Source organism: Hemicordylus capensis, chromosome 1, assembly GCF_027244095.1.
Source record: "Hemicordylus capensis ecotype Gifberg chromosome 1, rHemCap1.1.pri, whole genome shotgun sequence".
Classification (NCBI taxonomy): Eukaryota; Metazoa; Chordata; class Lepidosauria; order Squamata; family Cordylidae; genus Hemicordylus; species Hemicordylus capensis.
This window is the reverse complement of record NC_069657.1, coordinates 63,382,263-63,405,534: the sequence shown is the minus strand read 5'-3', so window position 1 is coordinate 63,405,534 and position 23,272 is coordinate 63,382,263. Positions and strand designations below refer to the sequence as shown.

Here is a 23,272-nt window from a genome sequence, read left to right as displayed (position 1 = left end):
TCCCTGCTGCTAATAAGCTTTAACCTGTTTCATTTTTATTATGCTTACTGTTTAGATATTTTGCTTCCAAAATTATTTCTGTTGCTCTGAGAATACTTAAAAGGGATCGTGGCATGAAGGGCTGTTTAAATATGTAAGACTGTCAGCAAGGGAGATTATAGGCCATAATGAGTAGTATGACTGCCTTTTGCTGCTTGTGTTTTCAGAGTTCAAGCACTCGGGCTCCAGAGAAATGGGGGGTAATGGATGCATTCCCTTTACATTTGAGTGCAGGAGGAACAATATGCTCATTTGGATGAACAGCAGTGGTTTTTCTATCACATACACCTGTATATCTATATATGGCACTGTGTCTAAAAAAACAAACCCCGAAACCAATAATTCTGTTTCCATGACAGTGCAGTATTTTAAATACATTTTTAGAACGTTACTTTAAAGTTCTGTATATGAGAACAGTAAAAATATATATTCCATTTAGAACGGGGGAATATCATAATCTCTTCTAAGTCAGCTTGTATAACAGTTTATGATATCTCTGCCATTATTTCATTCACCTGCTAGCAGGATTGAGTAAAATATTTTCTCTTGAAAATTAGAGACCTGCTATCTTGTCTAGGCAGGAGTAGCTGGAATTTAGCAGGTTGTCGTTGGAAAGAGCTACATCCTAGCTTGCAGTGTAAAAATATTACCTATTTTGGAGTAAAGCTATCTCCACTGGAATGGAATCCAGTGGAATGAAAGCTATCTTGGAATCCAGTGGAATGAAAGCTATATCTTGGAATCACAAGAGAAGATATTTCATGGGATCAAACCGTAACAAAAACAAATTTTAAGTTGTACTGAAGAGTTGGAGTATAAAGCTATAGAAAATATTTATTCAAGTCGCAGCATATTGTTTAAAGCATCCCTTACAATATGAAACATCTATTTAGTGCAATGGTGCAAATGGCTGCATATCAATAAAACTAAATCAGTTTTACCTTATTAATCTACTGCTTCGTTAATGCAAGGATAATAGAATAATGGGGAACCATTTACAAACAGACTGAATTGTTGTTATACAGGTTTCATTACAAAAATGCTTATATAAAAATGGCTGAATTACCAGATGCATTTTGACTTGCTAGTCTTCCTTGAGGCATAACATTCCAGACATACATGAAATAAATGCAAGTAGAAAAACTCTTCTATCTTTGAGGTGCAGGAAATTCAATAGGTGCTAGAGTTGTAGAAGGCCTAGTAGAGATCATAAATGCTTCTCTGAGGAAGGGCAGGATGCCTCCTTGCCTTGAGGAGCCAATTATTAGACCAGTTCTGAAGAAGCCTGTCTTGGATTCCTCAGAGTTGAGCAACTACAGGCCTTCCGTGCTTGCGCAAGGTTGAGAGGGTGGTAGCCTCCCAACTCCAGACAGTCTTGGAGGAAGCTGATTATCTAGACCCGTTTCAGACCGGGTTTTGGGTGGGCTATGGAGTGGAGACTGCCTTGGTCAGCCTGATGGATGATCACCAGTTGGGAACTGACAGAGGAAGTGTGACTCTGTTGGTCCTTTTGGACCTCTCGGCAGCTTTTGATACTATCAACCATAGTATCCTTCTGAAGCGTCTGAGGAGGTTGGCGGTGGGAGGCACTGCTTTGCAGTGGTTCCACTCTTCTCAGGCAGATTCCTGATGGTGTCCCTCGGGGACTGTTGTTCTTCAAAAACTGAGCTTTGGTATGGTGTCCCTCAGGGCTCCATATTGTCTCCAGTGTTGTTTAACATCTTCAAGAAACCACTGGAAAAGATCATCAGGAGATTTGGTGCAGGGTGTTATCAGTATGCTGATGACAGCCAAATCTTTTTCTCTATGTCAATATCATCAGGAGAAGGCATAACCTCCCTAAATGCCTGTCTGGAGGCAGAGATGGGCTGGATGAGAGGTAACAAGCTGAGGCTGAATCCAGATAAGACAGAGGTACTTATTGTGCAAGGTCAGAACATGGGAAATGATTTTGATCTGCTAGTTCTGGATGAGGTCACACTTCCTCAGAAGGAACAGGTATGCAGTCTGGAGGTGCTTCTGGACACAAACCTCTCCCTGGTGTCCCAGGTTGAGACAGTTGCCAGAGGTGTCTTTTATCAGCTTCGGCTGATACGCCAGCTGCGTCCATTTCTTGAGATAAATAACCTCAGAACAGTAGTACATCTGCTGGTCACCTCCAGACTTGATTACAGCAATGCGCTCTATGTGGGGCTGCCTTTGTACGTAGTCTGGAAACTGCAGTTGGTTCAGAATGCAGCAGCCAGGTTTCTCTGGGTCATCTCGGAGAGACCATATCACTCCTATCTTAAAAGATCTACACTAGATGCCATTAAGTTTCCAGGCAAAATACAAGGTTTTGGTTATAACCTATAAAGCCCTAAACGGCTTGGGCCCTGGGTATTTAAGAGAACGTCTTCTTCATCATGAGCCCTATTGCCTATTCAGATCATCTGGAGAGGTTCGAGTGCAGTTGCCACCGACTCGCCTGATGACTACCCAGGGATGGGCCTTCTGTGTTGCTGCCTCAAGGCTTTGGAACACACTTTCTGCTGAAATAAGAGCCTCCCCATCTCTTACAACTTTTAAAAAGGCAGTCAATATACATTTGTTCACCCAGCCTTTTAATTAGATATATTTTTAATTGTGTTTTTAATAGTTCTCACATTTTAAATTTTAATTGTAATGTTTTGATAGTTTTATCTGTTGTTTTAATTGTTTTGTTGTAAACCTCCCAGAGACTTGCATTTTGGGTGGTATACAAATGTGTTAGTTAAATAAATAAATACATAAAATAAATTCCTCAGAATCTCTTCCTCCACAAGTTTTCAGTTCTGTTAATTTATGCCCAAGATATTTCACATAGTTTTACAAAAACATAGTTTGCACTTTCCCCCATAGCTTCATAAGCTACAAATTTCCTTGCTGCAATTGCTGTTTTGATGTGTTTAGATGGTTAGCATTTTATCTAATATGTTGAATAATATGTTATGACTAAGAATTCCCAGATTTCATTTAACTCTTCTGAAAAACTTCCCTTTTCACATTGAACCAATGGTGTGGTTGTTTCAACAGCTATTTGAAGACCATGAAAGAGCAGCCCACCCTATGGCTTATTTCCATACCAGCAATGCCTCAGTTTATGGGAATTGAGATGTCGCTGTGGAAAACAGCAGCCAGATGGGCTTATCTCACATGGCCCAGGGCTTTTTATGCTAACCTGATAGTGCATAAAGGTACCACGCTGCAGCAGTCACTGTGTCACCAGCATAGTGTAAAAAGGAGGCCATTTAAGAAATGGCCACTACATGCAGGCCACTCAGTTTTTCTCTGTAGTGACTATCTATTTGTATAGTTCTTCAGGTGCAGCGATAATTAAAATCAGGAAATGTTCCCCACTGTTGGATGGTGGTGGGGTGTTTGCAATGACATGGGGTCAGGGACAGCTTCAAACCCAGGGGCGGCTCGTGAACTCTCCAGGGGGGTGGCGGGCAGCTTCTTTAAAGTAAACGGAGCCGGTGCTCCGTGCCGCCCAGCAGCCCCCACGGCAGGAAATCGCTTTCGCCACTCACCTGGCTCCCGCGGAGGTGAGCCCCCGCCAGCAGCCAGGTGAGTGGCGGAGGCGATTCCTCGCCACGGGGGCTGCTGGGCGGCACAGAGCACCCGCTCCGTTTACCTTAAAGAAGCCACCCTCCACCCCACCCCCGGAGGAGAGTTCACAAGCCACCCCTGTTCAAACCTTCTTGTGGGAAGCAATAGTGGACATTTTGGACTTCCAAAGACTTTCCTGGCAGCTTTTTGCCCAAGCAGCTAAAAGCTAACAATTCTATTGTTAAACTACTTTCCCACAACTAGATACTTGTTCAGCTGATTACCTGTCTACTTCACTTGCTATCCAAGAAATAGATTCCCCCCTCCCCTTCTTTTGATCAGAGTTTAACAAACTTGAAACAGTTTTATCTTTATATTTAATTTGGAAGAGACCAAAAGATAACTACTACTGAACTGCTCAATCTACAAAGAACAGATCGGATCATGGAAAGGCAAGATAATGTTACCTTAAGGAGTTGTAGTTTTTGAAAATATTCAGTGGCAGTTTTGATTATGGTGGTGGCAGGATTAATGAGCCTATAAATTATACATTTTAAAGTTCCCTCACACTCCCTGCATAACACAAGAGTTCACTGAATTAAGCTTCAGAACAAAGTACCCTACCAACAATAGGTTTGTCACTGAAAGTGGAGATTCCACTAGGAAAACGGAAGAGAAATAAAAAGTCAAAGTTTCTTAGAAAAGGAAGAGAACTGAGCTTTTTCACATCTATATCAATGGACCATACAAATCTCTTGGGTATTTCATTGTATGAATCTGCCTGATATTAACATCTGCACAGCTCGTATTGTGAGCAACATGAAAGAATACATTATCCAACAACTTCTACGCATTATTTACAAAATATAAAATGACTAAATCTCAATTTTAAAATAGTTCTCAAGTTAGGTAGTTCTGAAAATCAGGTGCCATTTTGTCAAAGTAAAAAGAAACTAAGTTTACAACACAGATTTCTCGTTCAAATTCCAGGTGTGAATTTGCAGAGCAGTATTTCTGGCACTAGCTATTTACTGCTTCTGATGACTTCAATAAGGATTTTCTCTGGTATACAGCCCATCAGAATAGCAAAAGTTTCAGAAACACTTAACTTGCCTAGTGTTTTCAAATTAAGATGAAGAAAGCAAAGCATTTTTCTCATTTGATCTGCTTTATAAGTTTGACAGCAGATTTTCTATAACCTGTTTTATTATGTAATTATTTATGCTGTTTCCAAGTTTACAGTAAAAAAAAATAGTGATTGGAAATAGAAAACCATTTCTATTCTCCTTAAGACCAGATGTTTTGTTTTTTCTTTCCTTCCCCATTTTGAGTGGATTTGTTTCCTTAAGGATTAAAACATACTCAGGCTAAGTGATGTACATTGACACTGTTTGAAATAAGGCTATTCTGTATCCATGAGTAAAGTTCTATGGTGAGTTTAGCTGGTGGTGCAATTTGGACTTTTTCTTTTAAATAATTGAGCATATTATCTAACATTGCTGTGGGATTTCAAAGGACAGATGAATCTGCCATTATATACAGAGGAACAAGACTGAACAGCCATAAAGCTGGAAAGCGGGAGGAATGAGGTGGAGGATAATGGTTGGCTAAAAGCAGGTTTGTCATGGGAACAGTCTCTCTGTACCAATTGTGTAATCCAGGCAAAGCAACAAATGAGAAAAAGGAATAAAGCTAGCATTTCACTTCACTTCACACCACTGTTACTTGAACACATATTTATAGACAGACAAAGCAATTGAAAAATACCATATCTCTGATAACTAGGGAAAGATGGAAAAACTGAAGTCTCTTTTCAGTGCTAGGCTCCTATTTCCCTGGTTTCCAGGCTGCAAGGCTTCATAATCTCAAAACTGATATACATATATTTTTGATTGTTCAAGGGAAGGGCACAAATACATGGCACAAGGTTTGTTGAGAACACAGTTTTAATGGGGTGGGGGCAGAGGCGTAACTAGGGAAAACGGTGCCCGGGGCAAGCACTGAAATGGCACCCCCCCCCCCCCGCGCGCCACCCCGCCACCCCCCCCAACATACTACATTATACTTAGGTTTTTCCTCACAAGCGCCCGCCGCTGCCAAGCCAGGCCACTGACTGGCCACCAGGCGCCAGCAAAGCAATGGGGGGGGGCGCAGGCGGCGCGGAAGGGACCGCTCGTGGGGAAGGGGGCACCGACGCGCTCCCTTGACTGCTGCAGCGCTGCTGCACTGAGCAGGAAACATTTGTATTAACAAAAAAAAATTTAAAAAATTAAAAAAATTTGGTCATGGCGGTGCCCCCCATGTGACCAGAAAAGATGGCGCCCGGGGCACGTGCCCCCCCTGCCCCCCCTATAGTTACGCCTCTGGGTGGGGGAGCAATATTTCTAGCCTGAAGCAATCAAGGCTTACAGTGTGAAACCAGAACTTACTAGCCACTTTAAGAAGTACTAAAGAGCCAATATGTATGTATTAAATAATCTGGAAGTACTAAAGAATCAATCTGTGAAATTGCTGGTTGTGGTGTGAGAAGCTTTTGTGATGGTAGGACAGAGCTTCATACTGTTAAGTAATATGAAATAAAATGCTTTCCCAGCTATCATTCATACTATTAAGTGTCCAGTTTTAAAATAATGGCATCCCATATTAGGATGACCAAAGTTTCAACCAGACTCTTATTATGATAAAGAGAAGCAAGCTGTAAATACATCACTCACCAAAACTTGATTCTGTGGATTTGTTTATAAATCTGCTGGGCATTAGTCCTATTTAAAAAAAACTAAAAAGTTCATTTTTTAAACTTTTAGACTTTTAACTTTCAATTGTGCATTAAAGGTCATTGAAAAAAGCTTTGAAGTGTGGTAATGCATATTTCATCGCCCTTATACTGTCATATTCAAAGAAAAATTAAATAAATAAATAAATAGCAAAGATGACGTTCTCTTATATACCCTATGGCTACTCTTTGCCATATGAAAGCACTGGAGTTCACATATATCAAGATTTCATATACAGCAAAGTCAGACTAAATCAGCTCTGCAATATTCCTATCCAAGCTTTGGTGGACCTCCATGGAAAAGTTGTTTCAGACCCTTCACACTTTTTATTATCTGCAACCCCTGTCCACAAGATAGAGTTGAAGCCTACTCAACCAATGAAGATGGATTTACTTCTTATCAGTCTTGCAACCTGATAAGATGTACCTGAGAGCATTTCCACAGCTGCAATGTAGATGTACCTGGGAGCATTTCCACAGCTGCAGACCTGAATTACTATAGATGGAGAAGGTGAAACCTCTTTATTTTAGGTTGCAGGCCCTGCCAGTTATCATTAGCTCTGTTTAAGCTGAATTTAGCTTCAGTCCGCCATAGCATTCCTCATCAGCAATATCAGGGCAGGGCACACAAAAAATTTAAGTTAAATTCATAAAATCATAGAACAAAATCAGCAGCAGTGATTGATGCCTTCAAAATCCAAATCTATGGATATTTTATTCAGTCATTGACATGTCCTACAGTGTAATATGAGCATTGTGGATCCATCCAAACCACTGCGTGGCTCTACATCACATATTGACTTTGCTGCGCAAGAGGGACCCATTGGTACTGCTGACTCTTTCATGATCACAGTTGCATCCTACTTCCATTAGGAATAATGAAAGCTGTGTGCAATGTGTGATCACACAAGAGTCAGCGGAACTGATACTGCTCTCTTGCTCAGCAGCATTGCTGGGTGATTGAAAGCCACGCAGTGGTTCATAACAGAAGAGGGAATCGTTGGAATTCCAAGGAACTCCATAGGGGATGGGTTTGGGGAAATGGCAAGCAGCCACCCATCACAATCTTTTCAAGAGCATCATGTTTACAGCTCTCAGGCTTGGTAGTCCTGATATTAACATCTTGATAGCATTCATCTAATACTTCTTGAGTGCCATAATTCTAAGGAATGATTTGAATCACTGATGTATTGAGGCCAAGTTAATTCAGTTATAAAAGGAAGTAAGGAATTTGTAACAGGTGGGCTACTGGGAATAATTTCAGACTGGCAGAATTTCTCAGTCCTGAAAGGATGACTTATCTCTTAAAAATGATTTGACTAAGAGTTTCTGCAACACTGGAAAAAATGCTTCATCTCTGTAACTTCCATCATACAGTCCCATACATTTAAAGGTCGAGGTCTCTATAAAATGTGAGTTAACATGAATATGTGGGTGCATGGCTCACGGTCTTTCACTTGAAATGATTATCATTTGTTGAGTTTGAAATTGTACTTTTGCCTTGGCCTAATTCTCTTCTATTTCTTCCCATATTCTAAATGGCAGTTCAAGGCAAACAGAAACATAAAGTAATTGATTTAACAACCTAAGACAAGTACAAGAAAGTAGGAAAGTTTTGTCTCAATGCTTGACTTGACCTGAGACAGTTTCTTTAGACTTATTTTCTAAACAGTACCTCAGCACCTTGGGCCAACCAAGTGGCCTTTAAGCCTGAATGAGCATGACTTTTTTTCTCCACCGTAAAGCTCCAGTATTCATCTTTTCAGACTGTTTTGCAGCACTGGGAGCAGAATTATATTGACAAGGTTAGAATTCATCTCCTGGAGGGAGAATACTGTGCTACTGTTAAGTGCTAATATAACATTTATGTGTTGGTACCTTAATAACAGCCCCAGCTTACCTAATGAAAGTACTGAAAGCAAACAGTACTCAGCGAGATTTTATTATGACTGAAGTGACTGCAATTTGAGGCAAATTATCCCTATTTTTGTTCCCATATCAAACTCAGACATACTAAAGAAATTGCTACAAGTTTTGGTGTAGAATTAGACTTCACTATCGTTAATCAAGATGTGAGTGCATTTTTCATGTAAACAGCTCATGAGGGTCAAGCAGCAGAGACTTTTCTGTGGAAAAAATGCTTGTCAATAACTTTGTGAGTGAATTTTGAAATAAAGTGCCTGCAACGTGTCATTATTCCTTCCTTTCGAAGTCGAGAGTGGGTGAAAATTGAGCATGTGAATTGAAAGCAGAGTGAGTGTTATGGCCTTATCGACCTCAGGTAAAATTACTGTTTTAACTTGTAATTATTTTTCCATTCAGAGGTCAGACAATGTACAGTATTTACTATTGTGAAATGCAGTGTAAGCAAATTGGTATACAAAAAGTTGTTACCAATACACACACAGGCAAAGAAAGCATAAGTCACTAATACCAGCACTGTTTAGCATGTGGCCTCTCTTTAGCAAGGCAAAACAAAGGGAAAAGTTAGTAAGACATAAATTTTAAAAACAGAAATGTTGATAGAGTGTATAATGCATTTTTAAACAAAGGCTTAGTTGTTCACAAGATGTAAGTAAAAGTGCTGGTTATATTCTGAAGATCTTCATGTGAATTTTTACTCCTTTCCATAAATGCAGTCATTGATGCTGGAAACATAGTTTATGACTGTGAAGCATATGTACAGATGTGTTCTCTCATTGAGGCTTGCATAGAACTTTTCTGACAGATTATGTTCCTGGATCATTTCAGGAAAATATTTTATTCAATTTCTTCTCAGAAAACTCATGTTACTCTAGAACAGAAGAAAAATAATCATTATTTTAGTATGCTTTAGGAGTGCCTTTGCACTGAAGTGCTGCTTTATTATAATTATTTGTTTGTGAGGATCTGTGGAAAATGACAGACTTTTCTCAATGGGTTTAGAACAGGCATCCCCAAACTGTGGCCCTCCAGATGTTGCTGAACTACAACTTCCAGCATACCCAGCCACAAAAAAATTGTGTCTAGGGATGCTGGGAGTTGTAGTTCAGTAACATCTGGAGGGCCGCAGTTTGGGGATGCCTGGTTTAGAATATAGTTTAATAACGATAATTTAATATTTATTAGTCCTAGTCTATTCATGCAGAAGAATAAGGTGGGAATCAAATGGTGGGTTTCTGAGGTAATTAAGTAGGCCTTACTACTTCAGACTGCAGGTTGGGTCACAGTTTTAGATGCTCCCCTGTTCCACAGACTTCCTCTAAGTAGAAAACTGGCACAGAAAGAAGAATGCTGGTCTAGAACCCAACTGCCTAATGTGTCTGGGGGCAGTTTGTTGTTACTTGCAGACAATTTTCTATATGCAAAGGAGCATTAAAAATGGGGCCAGCATCCAGGGTAATGTTGCACATGCTGAATAATGGCTGACAACCAGACTAACATCATGCAGGAGATCTAAAAATTTATTTCAGAGTCCAGAAATAGGACTGTCTGTACACCCCATTTTGGCACTCCTACAGAGGTCCCTAATCTGGCTTGACCTGAGGGAGAAAGTTCAGGAGACGAACAGTGTTCAGCACTGAAGCTAAGAGCAGCCTAGGAAGTCAGACAGGGAAGGAAGCATTACATCCTATCCCCTTAGGAATTGACACAAGGCTCCCTGGCACCCTGAAACAGATGTTCTGCATAACCACTCTTAGGCATTCCTGAGACTCCCAGACCAGGCATCCATGACTTTGCTTGTTTTCCAGTAGCTGCATTTCTCACCGAGATGTTAAAATAACTCAACATTTCTTATTGGATCTGCCTAAGCCTTAGAGTCAACAAGCATCTAAAATCTTCCTAGATAATCCCATCTTCCAGTCTAGCACCTTTGAATCAATTGTTCTGTTGTTTTCCATTGAAGATCCCCATTAATATTTAACCTTTAAAGGCACCAGTGTCTATTTCTCTATAAAATCACTGGACAACCCACCCACCCCGCAATTTGCACAGTCTTTGGAGCACATCAGGAAGGCTGTTAGCCCCTCTGCTTTGCCATCACTGCATCCCATTTTTCTCTGCTGAGAATCTGGCTTCACCTTAGACATGTGACTATAGAGAGAACCTTATCCTTCTGCTGTTCCTGGAAGCTTTCTGTTTTTCATTCCCAATTCCGCCTTCCCATCCTGGGTATGTGTGTGTGTGCATGTACATGCATGTGTGTGCACTTGAAGCACCAGCTAGCTAGGCTAGTGTTATCAGAACTGTCCTGGAGTGCTGACTAGACTATTCGTTCAGTTTAGCGTGGAGAATCAGCTCAGCTAGAGGGAGAAGTTTGGCTTCAGTATCAACTATTCGTTCAGTTTAGCGTGGAGAATCAGCTCAGCTAGAGGGAGAAGTTTGGCTTCAGTATCAATTTGAACAAGTTTTGCATTTTGGAAAAGGATGAGGAGGTGGAAATGCAGTTTAATGATAAAAAGGGGTACAGGAAGGCAAAAGTTTGATTAGGTAAGGCAACAACTCCTAACTAATATTCTAAGCAAGAATATAGCTGGTGATAATTTAGCTTAAAGTCTTAAGTAGGAATCAATTGCCTTGGCTAAGGTGCTTCCTGTTTGGGCAGAAAGGAGAAGAGGACAACCAGTAGCAAGGTGGATGGACTTGATTATGACAGCAATGAATGCACCACTGAGAGACCTGAAAGGCCAAGTTGAAGACAGATCGTCCTGGAGATTATCTATGTTGTTACTAAGAGTCGACACCAACTTGACAGTACTTAATCAATCAAGGTGGTTAGACCAAAGCCTGGCATGAGGTTTGCCATGGAAAGTGGGGAGGGAAAGCAGAGAAGGGAGAATGAGGAGACTTAGAGAGGCAAGAGGTTAGTTTTGCCTAAGTCCAGTGGTGTGTTTGGTGCACTTGCAGGTCTTCTCTCAGGAAAAAGACAGAATGGTGGGGAGAAGAAAGGGCAAAGAGTGAAGGGCTACCATTCACATGCTTGAGAACCAGCAGGGTAAAGCACCATAAAGATTCCGAGGCCATGTGGCTTGACCAGGGGTACATATACACAAAAACGTGCCCGGAGGCAATTCCTAAGCCTTGCTCCCTCCCTGGAGGAGCAAAAACCTGGGTAGAACAATGAAGTTCATAGTTGCATAAATTAGTCAGTCTTGGGTGTGGCAAGAGTAGTTTGTGGAAGTGTACATGTAGATATAAATAGCTGGACTTAAGACTTATTTTGAGATGGAGTTGCCACTCCAGGTGCAAGGATATACAATTTGAGATTTTAATGGTCATTGACAGCCAAGTAAGCTGTTGACTGCAGGTTGGAAAATCCTGTTCTTATCTGGATTGCTGCAAAGAGTGCTAGCAATACTAACTTTCTTGCAAAACGGGAGTATTTTCTTCCCTTGCAGTGTACCTTTAAGTTAGGTCTGTTTGCTGATTGATCGCCTTCTCTTCTGATAGACATAGAGAGAAAGGTTGGGGATGCTTAGCTATTATGACCTTGGGGCACATTGTCCCATGTTTTGCTCATGTCAGGTGACCAGCTGTGAGTCTTTGCCAAATTCGGGCAGATGAAGAGTTCATGATCCCATGAACTGGCTATCCAAAATGTAGACTCTGAGCCCACAGTTCCAATTGCATAGAGGGGTGCTCTCTTTGCTTCCCCGAAATAGTGTCTGGCAACACTAGAAGGTGTTTAAAAACAACAACTACTGTCTTTTACTACATAAAGTGAGGAAGGCAGTCAACTCCTCCCCTTAAGTTAAAAAGAGAGTCCCTGAATGTACCCCAATCCAAAAATCAGCCCAAGACTGTAGGACTTATGACAGGCACAATCTGCCAATAGGAGGACAAACTGGCATGCAGAACTGATTGTTCGCAGACTGTTGTCTTATGAGAAGCCAAGCCACAGTCAAAAGGCTCTACCTGGACTTTTACCACCCAAGTTAAAGTGAATTTTGGCCAATTTTTACCAGTCAAGGGTATCCGTGAGGTGTCCTGTTCTGTTCAGATGACTCTAGCCACATGCTTCCCAATCTATTGCCCCTGGTTGTTCAGTTGCCCATAGTACTGATACAGTCTTTCATTTTTCCATCAGTGACCCCTTGGCAACACAGGGACTGTTGCCATGTCCAGGTTTCCAGCAACCTTCCTCCATTTGTATAACCTCACCCTGGAGTTTGCTCCATCACCAGAGGGTTGTTGTTGTTGTTGTTGTTACTGTTGTTGTTATTATTATTATTATTATTATTATTACATTTATATCCCGCTCTTCCTCCAAGGAGCCCAGAGCGGTGTACTACGTACTTGAGTTTCTCTTTCACAACAACCCTGTGAAGTAGGTTAGGCTGAGAGAGGAGTGACTGGCCCAGAGTCACCCAGCTAGTTTCATGGCTGAATGGGGATTTTAACTCAGGTCTCACCAATCCAGCACTCTAACCACTACACCACGTTGGCTCTTGGGTTGACTAGCATGAAGCTGACCATCCTCACTCTTGCCTACTTGCTTTTCTTTCCCACTCCATAGAATGAAGCTGATTGTCCTCACTCTTCCTTGCTTCCTTTTCCTTCCCACTCCTCTTCTCTTGCTGGATCTCTGGATCAGCTCGACCCATTCTCTTTACCCAAACTTATTTGGAACTCTTTCCTTCTCTCCTCTGCTACCTTCTTCAGTCCTCTGGACTGCCTCAATCTACTCTCACGCCCCAAACTCACTTGCGACTCTTCTCTTCTCTTCTCTTCTCTTCTCTTCTCTTCTCTTCTCTTCTCTTCTCTTCTCTTCTCTCCGCTGCCCTCTCTGGTCTTTCAGACCAACCCAGCCTTGTCTCTCTCTTCCCAAGCTTGGTCAGGTTTCTTTCTCTTTGCACTCTGCTTCTCTTTCCATCCTCTTCCTTCCCCCCACTCTTTAATATAGCATAGATATTCCAGTAACCAATATAATAGAGGTCAAGTATTAGTAGCCAGACACATGTCCTTCATGCATGTTCTGCATAATGTGGAAATACCTGTACATTTTAACTTGTCCAAGCCTCACTATGTATTCAATAAATAAATTTTTTTATTTGGATTTTAAGACTGTGCTTGTGATTCTCTGAGAAATTCTCTGCCTGTTTTATAACCTAACCTACAGGGTCCCAAAGGGGGATCCAAAGGAACCCCTCATAACACATTAAGCATTTATATTTAATCTTATGTTATGTTAATAGTGGCTGTCATCCAGACTGATGTTGTATACCCCCAAAAAAATTTCATGTGCACATAGGTAGAGAGTTGATTTTTCACCCATCTCGCTTTCCCTCTATAGCCCATTGTTCTTCCTCAAAATATAGATTGGTGAAAATCTTCTCTCTCCCACTGCTTGTGTGAAACATTTCATGTGCAGTGTTTGTCTGGATGTCAGCCACTGGAATTATCACTTTTGATTTCTACCCCTTTTTGAGGGGTTATTTTCACAACATAGTTATTGTATACCGTTTGTGATACCATAGTTGCAAATATTTATCTGAACCACTCATGTTGGCCTTCCTTATTTCTAAGAGATTTGGGGAAGAACACCTGGAATAAGGTGTCATGGAAAAAATGTAGAAAATTTCCTCATACTACTTCAGTGCAGTAGTAAGTGCCATGAACATCAGTAGGATAAGTGTACTATTTGAATTTATGATGGACAGTTCATTTGCTGGATGAATATTTCCTCTTAAAAATATATAGTATCCATTCCGTTATGTGGTAATGGAACTAGCTACCCAGTTTTCCCCAAGGCACGTATAATTCTAAAATGTACATTATATATATCACATAAATGTTTCTTTAATACTCATATATGAACTTCTTGGGAATAAATATAGAAGCATGTCACAAAATTCTTGGATCATTGCATTTATATAATCTTCCTGCTTCATAGTTTGATGTACTAAGTATTTCTGAGAAACCGTTGCACAGCTTTATAAGTTTTTTCTTATATAAATTTAAAGCTGTTTATTTTATACAGTTTAACATCATTAGATTTTTCATTGTTCTTGAAGTGGTACTCTGTGAAATGTTAAATATTCTGTACACACATAATGAATTACATAACTTGTTATCTGCTGTCTTTTATTCTTTAGAAAACTAGTTTTGTCATATTATTATACAGGCATGATATTTAAGGTGAGATATAAAAAATGCATTTCACCATTATAAGCCCAGAAAATTCCATCGTTCAAGAAATCCAAACCATCCACAGTGTCCCTGAAAATTGGCACAGAACAACCCTCCAAACTTCATGCAAACCAGTTGAGAAACGCCTGAGACAGAGCAGTTTAGAAATTGAGCACTTAAAGGCTCATTTCACATGGTGGTGACCTTTATTTGGCCAAGAAAAACTGTTTTACCTTCTTTTTTTAATGTAAAGGAAAAATAGCAAAAATTCAGGTTTATATTTGAGAAAACATCTGCATTACTATTGGTGTGAATTGAGAGAAGAGAAAGGTTCACTGGAGGAAGGTGATGAAGCTGTATTTGTTGAATTTCTGTCTGCATATTTACTATAGTAGGTGGAATTTGGAGGAAGCACTGTGCATTGGGCAGAAATACATTCGGTGCATCTCTAGCAAGTGATTGGGGAAGGACTGTTGACTTCCTCCCTGGATACATCTCTCCCCAGCCTAATATCAGACTGAAAGATCAAGACAAAATGTGGGATGGAGCCTAATTTGTAAAAGCAGCAAAATATACAAAACCTTGCAAAATCTTTATACTTACATGGTGCAGAAGCTAAGGTTCCACCTTAATTGATAATTTCCATGCTTTTTAGAGCACAAGTGAAAATGTTAAACACCTTGATTCTATGTTTTACCGAAGGTTTTTTAAAAATAGTTTTATTAAAATATATGTTTTGGTGATGCTTCATGGTCTATATACCTGCAGTTTCTTCATGACAACTTTGTAGTTGTCTAGTTGACTTAAATTATTGAGCACTTTCTCTGCATATAAGAAGCATATAAAAAGTAAATGATTAGTTCTTTCTCTGCATATAAAAACATTTTTAATCTAAAGGTTTCTAATATGCAAAATATTCTGTTTAAATCCTAGGTAAAAGATGAAGACATACATAGTGATGTACCTACAGTGTGTGGAGAGCTAGCTGTGATTGTGGTACCTTCCCTTCCCAGAGCTGCATCCATTGAATGGCATGTCATTGCAGTAGTAGATGAGCAACAGCAAAGGCAGAAGCTTGTGTTAATGAGGTCGTTGGAGTACTGTCAAATTAAATGTGAAGCTGTGCAGTCCCATCCAGCTTGTGGTACAGCTATTGTCATATCCCTGAGCATGACTTCACTATCAACATCTACAGTCAATTTAGACAGAGTAATGCATGACATGGTGGAATTGTTTAAGCAAGCAGCTGAGAAGATATCAGAAGATGATGACATGACTCCTTTGGCTTTTAGAACATTCTATCGGAAGAATATTATTGAAAGGGAAGCACTGCAAGCAGGTAAGGCATTGTTTAATTCATTTATTATTTTCTAGGGGCTGATTCAGATGAACACGGCCCTCTACACAGGAGAAAATTGGGGCCGTGGAGAGACAGCGCCAGCCCCAGCATCACTAAAGAACATGACACATTCTAGGCATGTTACTAGTCACGTGTGAGGGGAATTTTGCCCCTTTTCATGTGCTATAAAACCGCATCACCCCCAACAATTAATTATATACTGTTTTAATTGTGTTTTAATAATTTTAACTTTTTAATTTTAATTGTTGAAATGTTTTAATCTTTTATTGTCCTGTAAACCGCCCAGAGAACTTACGTTTTGGGCGGTATATAAATGAATTAAATGAATAACAACAACAACATCATCCTATTTAAAGAATATGCCAAGAATATGTTGGAATGTCCTTTAGTGATGTCAGGACAGGCATGTTTTTTCCGTGGCCCCAACATTATTCTGGGTAGAGGGCCATGTTTATCTGACCTAGTTCTAGATTTCACAAAAATCTCCTAGTTCCAATGCTATCATGGAGACTTACATGCATTGAAGTTTGCCTAGATCAGCACGGTTATATGACTGGCTGACAAAGTGTTTTTGCCTTTGCCTTGTACCATGCGGCTTACCTGTGCAGGACTGAGTTTGAGCTAAGGCCTTGCAAGGCTTAGCCCCAGGGTCTGTATTCTTTTAGACTGAGGTTTTTATTACTTCTGGCTCATTTTAGAACAAGACATACAAGAAAAGGAATATAACCACAATATTGCAGATATAAACACAGATATATAAAGAGAAGGAGATAAAGCAACAGGACAAAACTGCTGACATAAAATAATAATCTTTGGTTGGGTTTTAGAAGGGCATAACCAACCTAGTGTGGAAGCTATTACAGGGGGTGGGATCAAAGTTCACTATTGTGCTAATGTTACATGGTGTTGGGGATGTTGAAAAATGTGTGTGTTTATATTTCTCCAGAATGTCATCTAAAGTAGGAAGAGTTTCTACATATATTTTGAAAGGAAACCATATGGCCATAGTTTGTCTTTCTTCAGGCTGGGGTTATCTGCCTTCTAGACCAGCTGAATAAGGTTATAAGTTGGCATGGTCTCTTATATCTTGTCAGTCTGTTATTTGGAAGTCTGGAAGGAAGGCTTCCAGTTGTGTGCAATTTAGCTTCTATATAGAATTGTTTGAGGTCATCTTTGTGTAGGAAGCCAAAGACTGCTCAAATGGATGGAGTAACATGGTTTGGGGAGTGACAAACAGTGTAACATAGAGAATTTCCTGATGCTAGTTGGCTACTATATTCCAAAAATACTGCGCAGTGGGTCATTTCCACCATAAATGCAAATGTGTGCCTGTCTATCTTCAGTTATTCCAACAGAACTAGCTATAATTTGAGCTTCTTACATGCATATTTTCTGGGTTTTGTATTGTGCCTCCTTCTTGTTGAGTAACAAAAGAGGACCAGATTTGCCAATATTCTTCGTTAAGAGAGAAGATGAGGTTGGCTAAGTAGGGAAGGACCCAAACGGGCTCGGGCAGGATGGGAAGTGTTTCCCTCAAACAGCAGGTAAGCAGATCCTTACCTGCTACTGTGCTGCCCCACCACTTTTCCAAACATGGCACTTGCTCTACAAAAGGCCATGCACAGGTGCAGCACAGCTCCCTGCATCCTGCATGTGGCATTGGCATGCACATGGCCGCTGCACCATGTGTATGGCCAGCATGGTGGCTGAATCTTTTCGGCTGCACACACCAGAACCGGTTTGCCGCTACTCTAAGGAGGCGCTGAATTGGTTCGTACATATCCATACAGCTAAGGAAGTGTCAGATCTGTAGGTATTGATATTGTGGTAGAACAATTATTTCTACATTTAGAACTTGTGTTCAGTACAAGGACACAGCCAAACATCCTATTAAACATGACTTTTGCAGCCATTTCAGAAGTTCTCATTTATCAAGAGTTTCAAATACTACTTTGATATAAAATTAGCATATTTGGCTAAAGCATGAGGTGTTTTAAAAAGGCTCCATTTTGTGACTCCATCCTTCTGATACTGGAGCAGAATTCATGCTGATTGAAGTGTGAAGCTGCCAAAAGTGTTTATATCATTGACTAATTTAAACAGCATAGATATTGATTGAGTGACTGAAATTTCTTATATACCGCCTCCTCCAAAGACTCTAGGCGGTGAACAACAGAAATACCAACAATAATCAATTAAAGAAAGAAAGAAATATATTGGACATGATTCAGGGAAGCATGATCACCAGATCTGTACAGTTCCCTGCATCTTGAGTTTCAGCAAGCAAAAGGATCAGGAGAGCTTTCAGAAGATAGAAGAACCCAGAAACATAGCATTCAAGCACTGTTTTGCATATGCATTTGTAACACCTATTTGAATTATGAGCATTACTTGTAATGAAGTTCTGTGGCAATCCTTCACTGGACAAATATATTACAAAATGCATGGAAAGACCAGGATTTACCCAAATAGAAGGGTAAGATGATGCCTTAAAGGCAGAGATGCACCTAGGTAATTTTGGAGCCTGGACCTAAAGGCCTTTGGAGGGCCCTCCCCCACCCCCCACTGCAAGTTAAGCATCATTTTTTAACATGTAGGACAGACAGCCAGGACACCCAGGACAGACAGATTTAGGGGGCCCCAGTGGGTGTGGAGGCCCTGGACTTCAGCCCCAGAGGTTAAATATAGGTTATACTTGTATTTACCAAAAAAAAAAAAAAACGAGTACTCTAAATCTAAGACAACCACCCACACCCTATATTTAACGGGCAAGAACTAAGAAAATGCCTCATCTTAGATTTGGATAAATATAGTAAATGTGCACAGTCAGGTAAAGAGAAAGGTCTCAGAGGAATAAAAACACCCCTGTATAAAAATTTGCATAAAAAGACCTACAGCCTTAAAATTGTCAGTAGCTTAGAATATAATGGATATTCCATTATCACCTGGTAGAAAAAAATCAGTATGTTTGTTGTGTGTGTGCGTGTGTGTGTGGACACATGCATGAAGAAGCATGTGGATAAGCATGTGGAGCAAAATATCCATGGGCTTTATAATACAATTATTCATAAGAGCTTAGCTGGCCATTGGAGGGCTAGCCAGCCTCTAAGTCAGTCTGTATAAATTGCATGCATGAGATCAGCTAAAGAAAGTGTGGAAGACCCAGAATGTGATCAGCAGAAATCTCCCATATCCATGGATCTATTGTAATAAAAGGAATCCAGACCCTCTTCCATTTTGCTGGATGCACATCTCCTTTTCTTCTCATGAAAGCTGATGCGCCTTGTGATTGTCATCTGTGTGGTTAGGGATGAGGTCTGCATTGGTGACTCACACATGTGCCATTTTTAAAAAAAGATATTTGCAAAACTCAACTGATCCATATTAATTAGCTGACATAAATGTTAGCCCTCAAAGATTGTACTGTCCTATTTTTTTAAACCTAACCTGCAGCTCTATTCAGAGGAAATTCAAGCTGACATTGCTTAATAGATTTAAAGTATAAAAATAGAAAGCGATAAAAGTATGGCATGGAATAAGCACAGCTAATGCATGAAGCAAGAAATGAACATATAGCCTGACGGAACATTATTTATTGTACAGTGCTTTGTTTAAGAGCTGATAGAATATGCTTTTAGCTTGTAAATTGTATTTTTTTTCCCTTTTAAGTCTCAAAATGTTTTAGGTTATGTACAATAATTCTCATAATGAGCTATGTTTTTCTTGTATCTGACTACAATCAGGTTGCTTTTCTTAAAATTATCTTAATACAGTAAGTAGAAAGAAGAATTTTTCTGCAAACTAATTTTAAGGATACAAACAGGTAATCTGATTCTATACATTTGTTTTATGTGGCACCCCAACGTTTACTTCTGCTGTGTCCGCTAAAGTAAGAATAGTGGATAAGCTTAGCATAGGAACATAGGATACTGCCATGCTGAGTCAGACCATTGACCATTGATAGTTCAGTGTTATCTACCTCTGATTAGCAGTAGCTCTTCAGGGTTTCAGACAGGATCTTTCCTAGCCATATTTGGAAGTGCCAGGGATTGAACACTGAATATAGTCCCATGCCCACAGTTGCATAGGAACTACATAACCCTCCCAAATGGGCTCTTATAATACTGCAAGGTAACCTACTTTTGTCCACTAGGGTGATGCATAGATGGACTGTCTACAGACAGTATCTTGAGCTTGGAAGGACTCATGCTATTAATAGTTCATCAAAATAAACTCGGGACTGTCTTTTGTATTGTTGTTTAAATTAAGTGTGTGAATTAAGTAAAACAACTTAAAACAATTTGGAAAGATGGTCCTTTAAACATAAATTATCCTATGATAAGGTTAGACAATCAAGGCAGAACTCTGTCAGACTCCATTTTCTGTATTTCTTTGGAAATCTCCCTTTAGTAATTTTAAAATTATTACTGCCCAAACTATTTTAGTTAAAGAACAATTTATATTCAGAGAGTGTAAATTGCTTTTATGTTAATTTAATGTCAAGTCTTCTGATACTTTTTCTGCTTTATATGTATTATGCTAATTAGATTTTAAAATAAAATAAGAATATTAGATGTTTATTTCACTGGGTACTAAATTTGGGAGGATTTTTCCATTTTAGAGTATTTCAAGTCTTTTCTAGCTTTGTTTCTACTATAGAGGCTGGTTCACATATCACTTCACCATATGATGGCTAAGCAAAGTGGGTTGACATTTGTAATGTGGGTTTTGTTTTGTGGATGTGTCGGTTAATCACGTGACTGGCCTTCTGCTGGTTGATCCAAATGCCACAACTCTTCAGATGTTATCTATCTATTGTATATTCCTCTTCAATCCCATAAGCTCAAAAAAGCTTACGGTATGTTTAATATTTTCTCCTTCTCAGCTTATTCTATCCAGGATGATTCCAAAATAGCTTTCTGTTTCCCATCTTTCCAACAGTTGCTATTGGATGCTGGAACAGGGACATGTACTTTGATTTGCCAAAATTTTATCAGAGTTCTAAGAGCCATTTTGGCCCCACAGAACAAGAAATGTAGAGCAAAGGAGACAATGTTTCTATTTGGAGGAAACAGAAACCACACAGAACCCTTCCGTGAGCTGAGAACAAAGAGAAATAAAATAATATAATTTTGAAGTGGGCTTTTAAATATGAAGAAATATATGGCAGTGTACCTATTGAAAATACAAAAATATTCTTGATCTATTAGATCTTTTATCCAGCCTTGCAGAAATAACCAAATTCCTGCAGTGCATTGCCTCATCGGTGCTCATGTGAAGGGGATGGAAAGATGCTTTACTTAAGTTGAACTTGAAGTTGTTGCGGAGGGGGAAAGATAACTCTGCTGCAAATCTCAAATGAGCTGCTAATTAAAAGCACGTTTTTTCCTCCTTTTGTCACAAAGAATTTCAATGTTCATTTAGCCAAGTCCAAGCAAATTAGAACAGCCCATTGCAACTGACAAAGTAAGATGAGAACTGAGAATATGTGCTCTCCATGTGTTGTAACAGATTACCGGGAAGTATTATAGCCAGTGTTATTGATGTCAGAAGAAGCTAAAGGTTTGTGATGCAAATGTGAGAAAGATAGCTTTCTGTCAGCCTAAGATGAAATGTAAAGTTTTATTGAACCAAGTGTGGTCCTGATGCTGAACTTCTCTGAGGCAATCCCTCATAACATATGAGAGCATTATAGGCACCGTGCTGAGACCACAGGATGTGTCGGAAGCAGGGGGATTAGATTAAGCTGACATATATACTTAGTAGGATGTTGTTACGCCTTTAGAAGGCTTTAGCATAAATTCTGACCATTTCTCTCCTTATTCTCATTTATATAGCACATTAATATAAATAAGTCAAGATGATTTGCCTGTGCCATCCAGGCAACTAGGTTATGCCTCAGCATGTGCACATTCTCACTATTAGGGCTTTGCAAGCCTTGTTCGTACAAACTATGCAAAAATACCTCTGAATATTTAACAGGGATTGGAAAGAAATCTCTCATGTTACATAATCCTAATTTCCTTTTTAACAAATCAGACGAATAGGAGGAGATGCCACAAGGCAACATGATTTTTTTTAAAAAAGCTATCTAGTGTTTGACTTGTAGCTTCGCACCAATGTGAAATCTTCCAGAGGGTAACAATATGTTTTAAAACGCATATATATATATATATATGCAACAATCACAGAAGATAAAACAAATCTAACAGATATTAATATTGCAGCCATATCAACTTAATCCCATTCACTGAAAAGCAAACCATACGATAAGTCTATTGCCGCTTCCCACTGATACTCCGTTTTTCCTCTCTAGAGGAATATAAGGTCACAGTTGAATAGCAGCTCAAAAAGACCCAAGCCGCTCGCTGGCTTTTGCACTCTTAAATTAGTGCATAGGTAGAAGGCATCCAGGAACAATCTCACTTATCATGATAAGCAATGGGGAATGCCTAGGCACTGGCTTAGTTCAGACATCACTCCAAACCTGATTAAGGAAGCTTTAAAAAAGGAAACCATAGGTTTAAACATAAACTACTCAGTTTCCACAAAGGGTAGTTCCATTACCTCTGTGTTTGCTTTTGGTCTGCTTAAATCAAAATATGCAGAGAAAGGCTATTTAATACATGCAAAACTTTGAACATAGAGTGTAGCTTACAGGAAAAATTAATCATGTGTCCAAGATTGTGCACTGGACTGAATTTGCATAGAACTGCAAATTCATGCAGAAAGCACTGTCCAAAAATAATAATTTTGTTACTCCAAGTATCTTTATAATTAATTCTCTTAGCCAGCCAGCGTGGAGATGTGGCAAGGCAATGCGTGCCGGCGAGGGAGGCACCTGATTGGCTGAGCTCTGTTTGGCCGGCGGAGGCGCCTGATTGGCTGAGCTCTGTTTGGCCGGCATTGGCACCTGATTGGCTGGGCGTTGGCCCACCCGTTGTGATGAGAGGCCATCTCGGCTGCAGCCTGGGCTGGGAAGTGGGAGGCAGTGGGAAGGACTGGCCCTGGTCTGGTGCCAGAGGGGGTGAGTGGGACATGCGTGCCCAGGATATGGCAGCGGAACTCTCGCGACAGGCTGCAAGAGTTCCAAAGTGAGGACTGAGGAGGAGAGTGGGAAGAAAGTGCTGTCGGTGGGCGGAAGAGGGGGGAGAGAAAGGCGGCGGGGGCAGGGGGCGAGAAAGGCGGCAGCTGAGAGAAAGGCGTCGGGGGAGAGAAAGGTGGCGGTGGGCAGGGGGAGAGAAAGGCAGCGGCGGGCGGGGAGAGAGAAAGGCGGCGGCGGGAGAGAAAGGCGGCAGCGGGCAATGGGCGGACGGAGAGAACGGTGGCGGTGGGCAATGGGCAGATGGAGAGGAAGGCGGCAGCGGGCAGATGGGAGGGAGAAAAAGCAGCAGTGGTGGCGCCCTTCTTGGCCTCCCGCT

The 23,272-nt window shown here is 40.3% G+C and overlaps 1 protein-coding gene across 6 annotated transcripts in view; it reads left to right on the top strand.

Moving 5' to 3' along the window:
- The window catches only part of DPH6 (diphthamine biosynthesis 6), a 370,426-nt gene that overhangs the window by 295,472 nt on the left and 51,682 nt on the right, over window positions 1–23,272 (top strand). For 5 of the 6 annotated variants that reach the window (XM_053286588.1, XM_053286584.1, XM_053286586.1 and 2 more), the window contains one exon: window positions 15,425–15,830. In XM_053286588.1, coding sequence (XP_053142563.1) covers window positions 15,425–15,830 — 406 coding nt within the window. Of the gene's footprint in view, window positions 1–15,424; window positions 15,831–18,006; window positions 18,036–23,272 lie in introns of those variants that run through there. The other variant, XM_053286585.1, reaches the window with a different exon arrangement.